The sequence below is a fragment of the Melospiza melodia genome, chromosome 13, assembly GCF_035770615.1.
Source record: "Melospiza melodia melodia isolate bMelMel2 chromosome 13, bMelMel2.pri, whole genome shotgun sequence".
In the NCBI taxonomy this organism is placed as follows: Eukaryota; Metazoa; Chordata; class Aves; order Passeriformes; family Passerellidae; genus Melospiza; species Melospiza melodia.
Window position 1 is genome coordinate 16,310,399 of NC_086206.1, and position 12,658 is coordinate 16,323,056.

A 12,658-nucleotide genomic window follows, 5' to 3' on the forward strand; every position below is an offset into this window, starting at 1 on the left:
AGAAACGAGCACCAGCTGGATCAGGGACATGGCAAGCACAATGGCAATGAGAAGCACGCCCCAGAAGTCCTTGGCATCACATGGGAGAATTGAACCACAGACCCAGCGTGTTCCTGTGTTCCATGTACAACTCTGTCCAAACCTTGGTTTTTAAAAAATGCAACCCATGCACATAAAAACGAGCACAGAGCCCGTTTTTATCCTGAACTGCTGGATTACAGAACCTCTCCCCGTTTTTGGGGTTTTGCTGACACCTGGTGTTCTCGAAAAGATGCTGTGTATTCCTGCCATTCCCTTCCCTCGCTCCTGTGGGGATGGCCACTCTCTGGGTCAGACTGGAGCCCTGAATTTGGGGGAAATGCAGGTGTGCAGTTAATTTGAGTCCCTCTTTTAACACCTCGAGACAAGAGCAGTGCTGCATTCTCATGGTGTGTAACATCACTGCAAACCTCATGGTACAGATGGACAGCTCCTGACTTCAGGAATCAGGGGGACTGCAGGGGGGAACCTCGGACCTCATTTATCACAGAACAGTTTGGGTGGGAGGAGAGATTAAAAATCATCTTGTTCCAACCCCCTGCCATGGGGGAGTGAAGCCACCAGGCCCTGGCATTTGTGGGAGTCACCAGACTTGCCCCAACCTTCTACTAGACCAGGCTGCTCCAAGGTCCATCCAACCTGAACACTTCCAGGGATGGGGTAGCCACAGCTGCTCTGGGCAACCTCACAAGGAAGAATTTCTTCCTCATACCAGTTCACCACACCTGGTGAAGCTTTTTCTAAGTGGCAGTGCTTAAATCTGAGGTACTTGTTTACTCACTACCTCTTTCTTCCTATGTTTTTGTTTTTAAACCCTTTTCAGAGTAGCCTCTGCAAAACGTGTCCCACTTTTACACCACCACGTCATTATGTCACAAAGCATGATGCTGATCTTAAAATAGGGACAGTGGCTCCCCCAGGAATAACCAGCACCACCTGCTCACCACCAATTGCCCAAAGATTTGCTGGACCAGCATTTCTGTCTCATTCCAGATGCCTGCCCTGCCCAAATCTGATTAGTTACATCTCCCCAGGCAAACGCTGCTGCAAACAAAATTCCATAAATAAATCCACCACAAGAATCAAATATTTATTTTTACATTCTCTCCTGAAGGATGTGTATTGTTTTACTACAACACCCTGCAGGTGTTGTAATTTTGATTAAGGATAATGAAATACTCTGCTGCCTTTCTGAATGCCTGAGAAAATGCATTTCATTCTAGAATAATGCAATCATGGAAGGGTTAAGGTTGGAAAAGACCTCTAAGATCACTGATCCAAATCCTTAATCCAGCATCAACATGTTCATCTCTAAACCATGTCTCCAAGTGCCACATTCACACATTTTCTGAACACTTCCAGGGATGGTGACTCCAAAATCTCACAGCTCTGAGAAAACCTTATATCTGCTTTTTTGTGACTGTGCGTGAGAACTTAATTATGGTGTCTATTCTTTCTGCTCCTCCTTCAAAATAAAGACAAAGTATTGAACTTCAAGTTAGAAGTTGGAGGAGGTGATGGTGAACCTTTCATTGCAGGACAATACATAAATAAATAATATCTAGTACATAAGCATTCTTATCACAGTTTGCTAATTATTTTCTGGAAAGTTATTCTCTTGAAGAGAGTTTCAGTGCTTTTCTACCAAGAATACCATCCTGCCTGCTCAGCAGCAGTTATTTACAGTAGTTTTCTCTTCTGTACAATAAAAAAATCACAAGAAATAAAACAAACAAAAACCCCCCCAACATAAACAAACAAAACAAAAACCCAAATAAAAAAAAACCCAGTGTCCACCCTTGGTTCAGTGCAGCAAAGAAAGATCCAGTATTTACAGCTTTCAGTTGTAGGAACTTTGAGCTCCTGGCTCTTCAGTGCAGTTTTGAGGGCAGCAGCAGACAGAGAACTCCTAGCTAGGGCAAGGCTCCTCTTCTCTAGTTGAAGGAGAAGCACAGCCTTGGGTCTTGGCTTGTCAAGGTCTCAGGAAGGCCCCTGGGCACTGGATTGCCCCACAGCCTGCAAGGACAGCTTGTGTTACTGCAGGACCAGGTGTGATACCCAAACATCTGGAGATGTGGATGCCAGGGGAGAGTGGGACAGGGCAGGAATGTTCATCAGAAGTAAAACCAGAAGGAAAGAGTGAAAGAAAACTTTAAAGAACAAATGCAACAAACTTCCTGATGGGGATATTACACAGCTGGGTGTTCATTTTTTGCCTCATTTAAAGCCAGCAAGCTTTTCAGTTCCTTTTTTCCCTGGACTTTGAGGAGGTGAAGCTGTCCCAGAAAACCCTCACTCGCCTTGTGCCTGCATTCCCTGCCACCCAACCCAGGGCAGCAGAGACATGGGTCACCTCTGTCCCCAACCCTGTCACCCTGAGCTCTCCTTGCTGAGCCAAACCCAGCCACAGAGCTCTGGGACCCCTGCTCACCTGATGGACTCAATTTCTGGGCACGTGGCAAGTTCCTCTGCGAGCTTTGTGGCACCACAGGCTCCAATGTGGTTCTTTTCCAGGCTGTTTTAAAAACCAAAAGAGAAATTTGAAACAAACAAACCCACAGCGGAAAACAGCTGGATTGTCCCATGTTGTAATCACCTTAAGTAAAATAAGTGTTAATTCAATCAGCCAGGCAAGGCTGGCCCTTGGTGCATGGAGCTTAAACTGCAGGACCCTGCCTGTTATTCCTAAAGTGCCTCCCCTTTTTGGAAGCCCAGTGATTGAAGGCTCAATGACAGAAAAATGAGCCTCCCCAGGGTGTTTCTCAGGGCTGTACTCACTCCAACACCTTCAGCTTTTCCATCTTTGGGAGAGCAATGGCCAACTCTTGGGCTCCTCCATCTCCAAGGGCATTCCAAGACAGTCTAAGGCAGACAAGAAATCCCAGCTGTGAGTTGTCACTACTGTGACATTACCCCTCGTGGATTAGCCTTTTTGCAAGAGCTAATCACCCTCTTATCATGACAGGTAAACATTCCCTTGGATCACAAGCTTAATTTTGAGGATTTTCCTCCATTTCACCACACATTTCCACGCATGATAAGACACCAAGGAGTGTCTGTAGACTGTGGTTATCTCAGAGTCCTGCAGGCCCAGGGAATGAGATGTGAAAGATGGAAATGGCTGCTGAGCACAAAGCTTTACACTGCTAAAAAAATTCATGGGGTATTTTATCAATTAGTAAATTATTGATACATTTACCAGCAAAATGTACTTGGTGGAAATAATTATAAAATACTTTTAACAATATTCAGCAGGGTGAGAAGTGCCCTGCATCTCCAAACAGGAGCAGGCACCAAAATGAGAGTGACCTGAGTGCTGGGGTGCCTCCCCACCCATGCCCACACTCACATTATCTCCTCCATGGACGGGCACTGCTGGAAGCCCAGAGAGAGGGACTTGGAAGCACCATCAGTGACTCCACAGAATTTCAAGCTGCAGCAGCAGGGAGAGAGCAAACAGAGGGCATGGAGGGCTGGTGTCAGAGCTGAGGGAGCACAGCACCACGTCCCCTGAGGCCCCAGCACTCACTCGATCTTCCGCAGGCGTCTGAAGCTCGGCAGCCCCTTGGACAGGGCATGGATGCTCTGCTCCCCAAGGTCATTTTCTGATAAACTGTAGGAGGAATGGGAAAGCTTTGAGTGGCCAGAAAAAGCAGGTATAGTCAGAGAAAAGCCACCATGAAAACATAACCATGTGAACAAGCAAGTTAATAGCCACTATCCAGACTAAGTGAGGATTGTAGACTGCAGGGATGGGCCAGGCTGGTAAACAGCAACTTTAATTCAATTCACTGCTTGGTACAATGGGAATGACTCTGTAGACAGCAGGGATGGGCCAGATTGGTAAACAGCAGCCTCAATTCAATTCACTGCTTGGTACAATGGGAGTGACAGCCCTGCTGTAACTCACAACCTCAGTCCTTGCTTGCAGACAGAAATGTGGAGTTATATCTGTACCAAAGAAGGGCAGATCTGCAGCACATTGTGTTGCACATGAAACAGGAAATAAAATACCCTCAAAAAGTGGAATTAATGACTGGTGTGACTTGAGAGGAAATAGCAGTAAGGGAGAATGGGAAGACCTTCCAACACCTAAAGGGACTACAAGGGAGCTGAAGAGAGCCTTTGGACAAGGGCATGGAGAGACAGGACAAGGGGGAAGAGCTTCAAGCTGAGGGAAGGATTAAATTGGATATTAGGAAGTAGAAATTCTTCCCTGTGAGGGTGGTGAGGCCCTGGCACAGGTTTCCCAGAGAAGCTGTAGATATCCCATGCCAGGAATTGTCCAAGGCCAGGCTGCACAGGGCTTAGAGAAACCCAGTCCAGTAGAAAATGTCCCTGCTGCTGGCAGGGGGATTGGAGCCCGGTGATCACCAAAGGTCCCTTCCAACTCAAACCTGCCTGTGGTATCTTTGGCACCATCCCAAATGCACCAGCCATGACCTACCTTATCTCTTCCAGCAGCTCACACACCACCAGGGCTCTGGCCAGCTCCAGCCCTCCTGCCTGCCCAATGTTATTGTTCTGGAAGCTAAACAAGGAAACATAAGCATTGGATGATTATTTTGGAATAAAGCTGTAACAGAAGCTCATATTTAACTTGTCAAGAACCCAACCAGAGATGGTGTCCTACCACTGGGCTTCTTGTTCTAAGTTATCTTTTGATGACATCTTAGACTCAGGCTGGAAGAGATGCCTCTAGGCTAATTGAGCACTTTTAGCTCACCCATTTCTTGCTTTGTTAGTATAAAAGAGTACAAGAAAATCCTACATGTTAGAATCCTGGAAAGACTCCCACAAAAGTTTTAGAAATACAGTAACACTGAGTTCAGGGAAAATAAATGACTCAGAGGTGCCTGCACAAAAAGGTGAGGGTCCATAAAAGATGCTCATCCTTATGCTTACATTCCACCAGAGGCATCAGAAACTCACATACTCCAAATCAATTTTAAGGTTTATTTTACTGTATACTCTCTTGCTAGCTTGTCTCTATAGCTAATGCTGCAAGAGATGAAGCAAGAAGAGTTGATGTGACTCTTACAGCAGAGTAATTGTGGAGGGTTTCTCAACCCTGGGACACTGAAATTACTCTCTAAACAGCCACAACCCATGCCTGCTCCCATTCCTTCTTTCAACAATCCCCATTGTCCCCAGGTACCCAGCCTTCCTGGGGCAGAGGTGACACTTACTGCAGGACCTTCAGGTTGGCCATGTGAGGCAGACAGAGGGCAAGTGTCACTGCTGTCCTGTCTCCAAAACCATTCCTTGACAGCCTGGGAGAAGCAGAAGTGAAATGTTGCTGGCAGTGAAATCCAGAGCCTCATTCCTCACCTGTGTGTCACCCTCACAGGGATGAGTGACCCCCATGCCTCACCCTCGTGTGCCTGGGACTGTGCTGAGAGGACCTAAAGGGCCCAATTCAAAGGACTCTGAGGGTGGGGGAAGAAACAATGGGGTTTTGAAATCCTGCAGCAGAAGTTAAACAGGAAAGTAAAACTGAGCTCTACTTCCTGACTGAGTTACCTGAGCTGCAATTGAACTGAAATTGAACTTTTTCATGTGTGCCCTCAGTACACACACCCTAATCTGAAGGTTACAAGGACAGTTCCTGTAACTTTTCCTTATTTGTTATTTTAAAACTTTATTTAATATGGCAGGACACATAGATTCTTTAAACTGGTTTGGGATAGAACACCAATAGATCTGACTGTGTAAAGCCTTTATCTGTCCACTTCCCTCCATTTTTGCAGCCACAGAGATTAATGGTGACATCCTGGGCAACACAGGCACTGAGCAGCTCCTGACACCGCCTATGAACCTGCAGATTCAGCTCAGGAATCCATTAGTCCACTAATGCAGGCTGCACAGTTCTTGGAAATCTTCAAGGCAATCCAAGAACCAATCCTCAACCCTTCCACACCCAGCACCACACATTGCTGTGGTGGCAGCAGAGTTTTTACTCTGCTCTCACGAAAATCATGTGGTAAAACTGATCTTGGCCTTATCAGAGTCATATCTAATTTCTATGCCTTGACTTTTGCCCAGCTTCCCAAAAGGATATTTGAAATGACACACTTACAGTAACTCCTTGATGTGCTTGCAATGGGCAAGAGCTTCCATCAGCTTCTCCCCTCCAGCAGGACTGGGACGGTTTCCTGAAAGGCTGAAATAAACATGGGACTCTTGATGACTAAATGAGAACCAGAATGTACCAGGTGAAGATATTTCACTGTTTGCCTGCTGTGATGGGAGACTCGGCCCCTGGGAGATGGTCTGGGGATTTTTAGGTTCTTTTGCCAAGTGCTGAGTGACTCCTGGCCCTGCAGGGCCTGTGGGGAAGGAGCAGTTTTCCCTCTCAGACAGAACTGGGAAAATCCTTTTCTAGCTCCAAGTCACTTCCAGGTTATCCATTTCAAAGTTACCAGGCTTTCCCCAAGAGCTGAGCCTAACAAAGAGTCTGGATGCTCTAATTTCTGTTCCCTGGGAGAAGGAACAGTTTGAATCCATATCTCAGCCTTGCACAGGGATTCCCACACAGGCTTCCCCACCATGACCAAAACAGCTGAAGCAGAACAAAGGGACTCACTTGATTTTCTTCAGGTTTTGCATTTCCAGCAGGACAGCAGCAAGATTTATCAGGCCTGGATCTCCAATCTCGTTGTGGCTCAAGCTTTAAAGAAGAGATGGAAGGCTGTCTTGTAAAGGAGGATGGCAGGCAAAGTGCAAGATCTTATTTAATGTGTCCCATTTGCTGGATGACACCTCAGGCCTTGCCAGCAGAATCAAAGAGCTGTATGTCTCAACTATCTCACAGAAAATTAATAGGTGTTAATGAGGAATTTTAAAAAATTGCAAAGAACAATTAAAATCACTGGATCCTGTTGACAGGTGGGAAATTACTTCAGGCAGAATAGCAAGACAGGATGAAGACAGGTGGTTATTTTACAAATTGCTACAGCAGAGAATGGACACCATCTGGCAAGAGAGAGAGGAAGAAAGGAGATCAAACCTGGGGTTGGCTCCTGCACAGATCTTTTCAGATAAATGTTGGATCTGAGTCTCTCCCAAAACAGAAGGGAGTCCTAGTCCTATTCTGGATCTCAGGGAAGATTTAAATACTATTTAATCCATTTTCTACATGGCTGAGTGAGGTAAGACCAAAGTTTCCTCTTCTGAACATCAAGTTCTGATTTCCTCTAGTCCCAGGTACCTCATACATGAGCACTTTGCAACCTCCCTGTTTTTGTAACAATCCTGTGTACAAGCACATCTGGCTCTCTCCAAGTGCTGGCACTGGTGGTCACCTCTCTGCAAGAAAGGAGAAACTCACTTGATTTCCTCCAGGCTGTGCATTTTCCTCAAGGCTTCCGCGAGTCTGGAGCAGCCTTCATCACCAATGCTGTTGTGGTCCAAGCTGGAAACAACATCCCCAGGAAAATGGAGATTTACCTGCTGCTGCTCAGCATCCTGGGCCAGAGGGGAGCTGCACAAGCCATACTCACATAAACCTTCTCAGGGATGGCATCTCACAGAGCCCCAGCACAAGCTCAAGGATGGCAGCACTGCTGAGTTTCATGTATCCCAGGCTGGAGGATGAAATAACAATTAATTCTCCAGGGACAGTGGTGTGAGCACTCAGAGGGGGAGCAGAACAAGATGGGAGAGATGGGGGAGTGTGTTCTAATCCCTGGGAATAATTTCAGTTTTGCTTTTTAATGCAATTCTAATGGACCTGTCTGGATTCTGATAAAATACCAACAGAACACCAAAGCTCTGGAGCAAGAGCCCAGCTCCTTTAATTTAGCTGAAATAAACATGAGACTCAGTGACTAAATGGAGCAAAGTCCAACAAGAGTCCAGCCCAGTCCTGCATGGATCAAAGTGCCTCTGTGACCACAGGACAACAAGATCCATGCAAAAAAACACTGCCAAAACATTTGATTCTCCACTGGAATTCCCTGCCACAGATTACTGATCTGTCTCACTCAGTCACTGTTCATTGCAAATATAAAATAATTATTGCTTCTTCCCTATCAGAAAAAGCACCTCTGTCCACAGTACATGCAGAAGGGAGGCTGCAGTTTAACTGAAGCTTCTAGAAAGCCCTGGCAGCCTCTGGTCAGCCTGGTAACAACACACTCACTCACTTGAGTTCTTCAATGGCCTGGCAATTCTGCAAGCCTGATATCAAATAATCAATTCCAGCTGGTGCAACACTGCTGGAGGTCAGCCTGCAAAACAGCAAGGATCAGATGAGGGGATCAGGTCTCCTGATCAGCACACTGAGACAGGCAAACTGCCCCATCCCACACCCCAGGCAGCACAGACATCAGGGACCAGCAAGGTTGGGGAGATTTCCACACTCCTGGTGTGCAGGGCTAAGAGATGGCCTGAGACAGAGGTTTGAACAAACAATGAATGTGTGGAAAAGGTCCCAGCTGGACACACAAACCCAAGGTCACACATACCCAAATGTCTTCAGCTCTGGAAGGGGCAGCAAAATCCTGACCAGCATTTCTGCTTCATCCTCCTGGAGATCCACGTGGGACCATCTGCAAGGAGGGAACAGCTCTGGGCTTTGTCCAGGGGTGGCACAAGGCCTGTGCCGAGCCCACAGCTTTGTCCAGGGGTGGCACAAGGCCTGTACTGAGCCACAGCTTTGTCAAGGGGTGGCACAAGGCCTGTGCCGAGCCCACAGCTTTGCCCACGGGTGGCACAAGGCCTGTGCCGAGCCCACAGCTTTGTCAAGGGGTGGCACAAGGCCTGTGCCGAGCCCACAGCTTTGCCCAGGGGTGGCACAAGGCCTGTGCCGAGCCCACAGCTTTGCCCACGGGTGGCACAAGGCCTGTGCCGAGCCCACAGCTTTGCCCAGGGGTGGCACAAGGCCTGTGCTGAGCCACAGCTTTGCCCAGGGGTGGCACAAGGCCTGTGCTGAGCCCACAGCTGAGGCACAGCAGGGCTGGGACCTTGAGGGAGGGACGCAACACTGACACCTGGCAGGGTCCCACAGGAGCTCCAGCCATGGCAGGGGAGTGTAGCTTCTCTGAGCACTGGGAGATTGAGGGGATTTCAAGGATACCCCACCAGGTCTGTGGGTATTTCCTATTTTCCATTCAAGCACTCCAAGAGGGAACCCAAAGGCAGGGGCTGGGACCCTGCCCTGGCCTCTCTCGTGCCCTGCTGTGTGCTCAGAGTGCTGCACTCACCAGGACAAGCTGCTCCCCTCCCTAAAACCCTTCACCACACCTGGTAACTCACCTCAGCTGCTGAAGCTGAGCACATTTCTCACAAAGCCTTTGGCAGAGGGAGTGCTGCATTTGTGGCTTGTACCAGCTCAGTCTGCAGGACACAAACACAGAACACAACTCAATGAGGAGCAGCAGAGCCCAGTGCAGCATCTGGTGACACAATTAGGGACAGAGCAGGGCTTTCTGAGCCCACCTGGGGCTTCCCTGCCATGTCCCATTTATGTCACAGTCCATGTAGAGAAACACAGCCCAGGACAAGAGCTGCCTGTTCCTCCAGCTGCACAAAAGGAGCAGGACACTTATGCTGCTCTCTCTGCACAATCAAGCAGAAGCCAGCATCTCTTAAGAGTCCTCAAAGTGCTCCTGATTGCTGCCAGGAAGGCAGATGGATTTTTTAGCCTTGTTTAGGTCCAGCATGGGTGAAGGAGAGCAGTCCAAAGGACCATGCACATGCATAAGATTCCTTCCACATGTGAGGACTCTGAGACTGAACCCAAGGAGCCTCAGACACTCTGAAGGTATTTTTCATCCCACAGTGAAATTCAAAGCAAGCAGAAAGTAATGAGAAATAGTTGCCTTCTCACCTGCTGATGACTGATTCTGTCTTCTCCAGGCAGTGTGGGAATCTTATGACTAATTGGAAGAGGGTTTTGTCTTTACATATCCTGAAAAAGTAGATATTAGAGAACAGCATGAATCTGTGAACTGCTGAGGGAAGAAAATACTGTATTCCATAGGAAAAATCAGGAGGAATGAATGGGACAGGGCACATGAAAGCTAATCATCCATTTCTGAGGAGGTTTGTAATGTTTAAGCTAGCTCCAAAACCAGCCTAAAGTGGGCACCCTTTCTCCCAAGGGCAACCAGGAACATGATCTCCTTCCCATTAAACCTTCTGAGCTGTGAGACCACAAACCTTCTAAGCACTTCTACCCACCAGCAATTTGGGTTAAAATTGGTTCAAGTGGGCAAATAGATCACAAATGCACTGGAGACAGTGAATAAACAACAGGAGAACCAGTGCTGGCTTCAATCTCATTCCCTTAAGAGTATCAGGCAGAAAGAAAATATTTGAAAGACACCAGAGGTGCCACTCACATGATCTCAGTGATGCTCCCAGAGGCCTGGAGAGCCAGCTCAAGCAGGTCCACAACTCTCTCTCTGCACACCCATGGCTCCTCTATGCTGCAAAGCAGAACACAGGCAGCCCTGCTTTATTCACACACTTGGATCCATCCCTGCCTCTGCCAGCTGAGTGCTCCACGCTCCAAATCCATGGAAAGGTGCTTGGCTTGGCAGAGGAATGTCTGCATGGGACAGGGGGCAGCCTGGGAGCAGGGAGAATAGCCCAGCTTCCCTGCAGAGAGGGGAGGATTTGCCAGCCAGGATGCTGTGGCAGCAGGAATGTGTCCCCAGGATGATCACCCTTCTCTGGGAGGCTGGCAGGGCTCTGCAGGGCCAGCACAGCTTATGGACAGAGCTCTACACGAGGGGATAAAGCCAAACACCAGTAACAGAGTCAGCCATGGGAGTTTCTCAGGCCAGTGCTCCCTGCCTTTGGAAGAAGCACAGCTCGCTTTATTTTTAATGAAAGGAGATCTCAGAAGATCAGAGCAGTATCTGCAAAATCACAATGACACAGTACCTGATTTTCAGCAGCCCCAGATCCTTCCTCAGGGAATGCAGGAGTCTTTCTGCAGCTTGGACTGTCATGTTGTTGTTTGAGGACCTAGAACCAAAGCTCAGTGTAATGAACAGCTCACAAATGAGCACCCCAATGGGCCCAAGAGCCATTAACTCACGTGTACTCTGTCAGACCAGTGCACCTCTCCAGGAGCAAGAACAATTTTTCCAAGTGCTCTGGCTGAAAGTTGCACTCTGCCAGTCTGAAAGGATGAGAAAGAACAGCCTTAATTCATCACAAACAGTTCAGGCTTTCTGAGCTGGAAACATCAGGCAGCACAGCCTAACCCCACAGAGAAAGGAGGATGGCACAAAAACCTTAAACACCTTTATGGGTTTCCAAAAAGAAAACAAAACTTTGGCAACACTTCAAAAGCATCTGTGGAGATATTCTGATATAAACCTGTGTGCTATAATGGCACTGCTCCTTGTAGGACCCTGTCCTGTGACTGAGGAACACCTACAGGTGCCCAGGTGAGGAGCAGACAGTGGGGAAGCACAGAGAGAAAGGGAGGTGGGATCCTCTGTGATGTGACAAAGCTCTTCTCACAAGGTGAGCCCAAGGAAACGTATCAGCCATTAGTGCAAAATATCAGCATGCCAGGAGCAAAAAGAGGTTTTGTCTGTCTTGTGCCTCAAAAAAGGACCCCACCCTTACCAAAGAAATCACCACAAAAGGTCAGTAACATCACCTCAAAATCTTTCTTGGGTCATCTCCACTTGCCAGCTTGATGATTAAAGTTGCTTTGGAGCACAAACTGCACAGAGAAGACACGAGTGTAAGATTAAGATGGAGAATTACTACTTTTCTCAGTGTTCAGAATTTAATGATACCAAACTGCAGAAAATAATCCAGCAGTGCAGTGACAGGTACCTGGCACAGCTCAGCCCTCCCCAAAATAAACCAGGCCAGGGAAATGCTTCAGTAAGGTCTCACTCATGCTAAATTGGCAGCACTGGTGTTTGGAAAGGCAATCCTGACCTATCCTGCTTTTATTTTATTTATAAATAAAATAAATAAATATTTTATTTATCCTGCTTATATTTTATAGCTTTTATTTGCCTCCTCTGCACTCTCTGGGGAGAGGCACAACAGGGGATTTTAGAGTGGCCCAGAGATTCAGCAGACACATATAACTGCAGGAATGGATGGAAGTACCCCTGGTTAAAAGTGGTTGAGGACAGAGCAGCTGGTCCCATGGACACAAACACTGATAAGGCCCCACAGATGAGCAGCACAGCCCAGTCTCATGCCTGGAATCTGTGAGAAAAGCACTTTGTGCCAGAGCAACAGGCCCAGAGCCCGTGGGAGACTTTTGCCTGAGAGGAAAGGAGATAAAATGCAAATCCAAGTAAAAGCAATTTCCCATGTTCTTTCTATTGCCTCTGAAATCTCAACATACTGAGGAGAACCTTAGAGAGCAATGCTGGCTCCTGCCCTGAAGAGGTTCATTAACAAATAAATACATGACAATAATTGTTCGTACAGCTGAATATCTGTGTCTATTCACAAAAATAACCTGGTCCTGCGGAATGGTAATTCTGGTTGGCAGTTATGTTTGGCCATTTGAAATGGACATAAACCAAGGACTTAGGTAGTAGAAAATATGGTCCTCATCATTCTTACCAGCAGGTCACAAAATTCCAGTAACTAAGAGGAAAACAAGAAAGGAAGACTCAGAAATTAC

The 12,658-nt window shown here is 47.4% G+C and overlaps 1 protein-coding gene across 1 annotated transcript in view; it reads right to left on the reverse strand.

Annotated features, from left to right (window-relative positions):
- Positions 1–1,199: 1,199 nt before the first annotated feature.
- Positions 1,200–12,658, reverse strand: part of NLRC5 (NLR family CARD domain containing 5) — a 34,576-nt gene continuing 23,117 nt past the window's right edge. The window contains exons 30-48 of the mRNA XM_063168017.1: positions 11,663–11,728; positions 11,090–11,173; positions 10,933–11,016; positions 10,386–10,472; positions 9,872–9,952; positions 9,298–9,378; positions 8,508–8,591; positions 8,187–8,270; positions 7,542–7,625; positions 7,370–7,453; positions 6,626–6,709; positions 6,119–6,202; positions 5,229–5,312; positions 4,487–4,570; positions 3,569–3,652; positions 3,389–3,472; positions 2,818–2,901; positions 2,471–2,554; positions 1,200–2,055 (exon numbers count right to left, since the gene is read on the reverse strand). Coding sequence (XP_063024087.1) covers positions 1,974–2,055; positions 2,471–2,554; positions 2,818–2,901; positions 3,389–3,472; positions 3,569–3,652; positions 4,487–4,570; positions 5,229–5,312; positions 6,119–6,202; positions 6,626–6,709; positions 7,370–7,453; positions 7,542–7,625; positions 8,187–8,270; positions 8,508–8,591; positions 9,298–9,378; positions 9,872–9,952; positions 10,386–10,472; positions 10,933–11,016; positions 11,090–11,173; positions 11,663–11,728 — 1,573 coding nt within the window. The 3' untranslated portion in view covers positions 1,200–1,973. The remainder of the gene's footprint in view (positions 2,056–2,470; positions 2,555–2,817; positions 2,902–3,388; positions 3,473–3,568; positions 3,653–4,486; positions 4,571–5,228; positions 5,313–6,118; positions 6,203–6,625; positions 6,710–7,369; positions 7,454–7,541; positions 7,626–8,186; positions 8,271–8,507; positions 8,592–9,297; positions 9,379–9,871; positions 9,953–10,385; positions 10,473–10,932; positions 11,017–11,089; positions 11,174–11,662; positions 11,729–12,658) is intronic.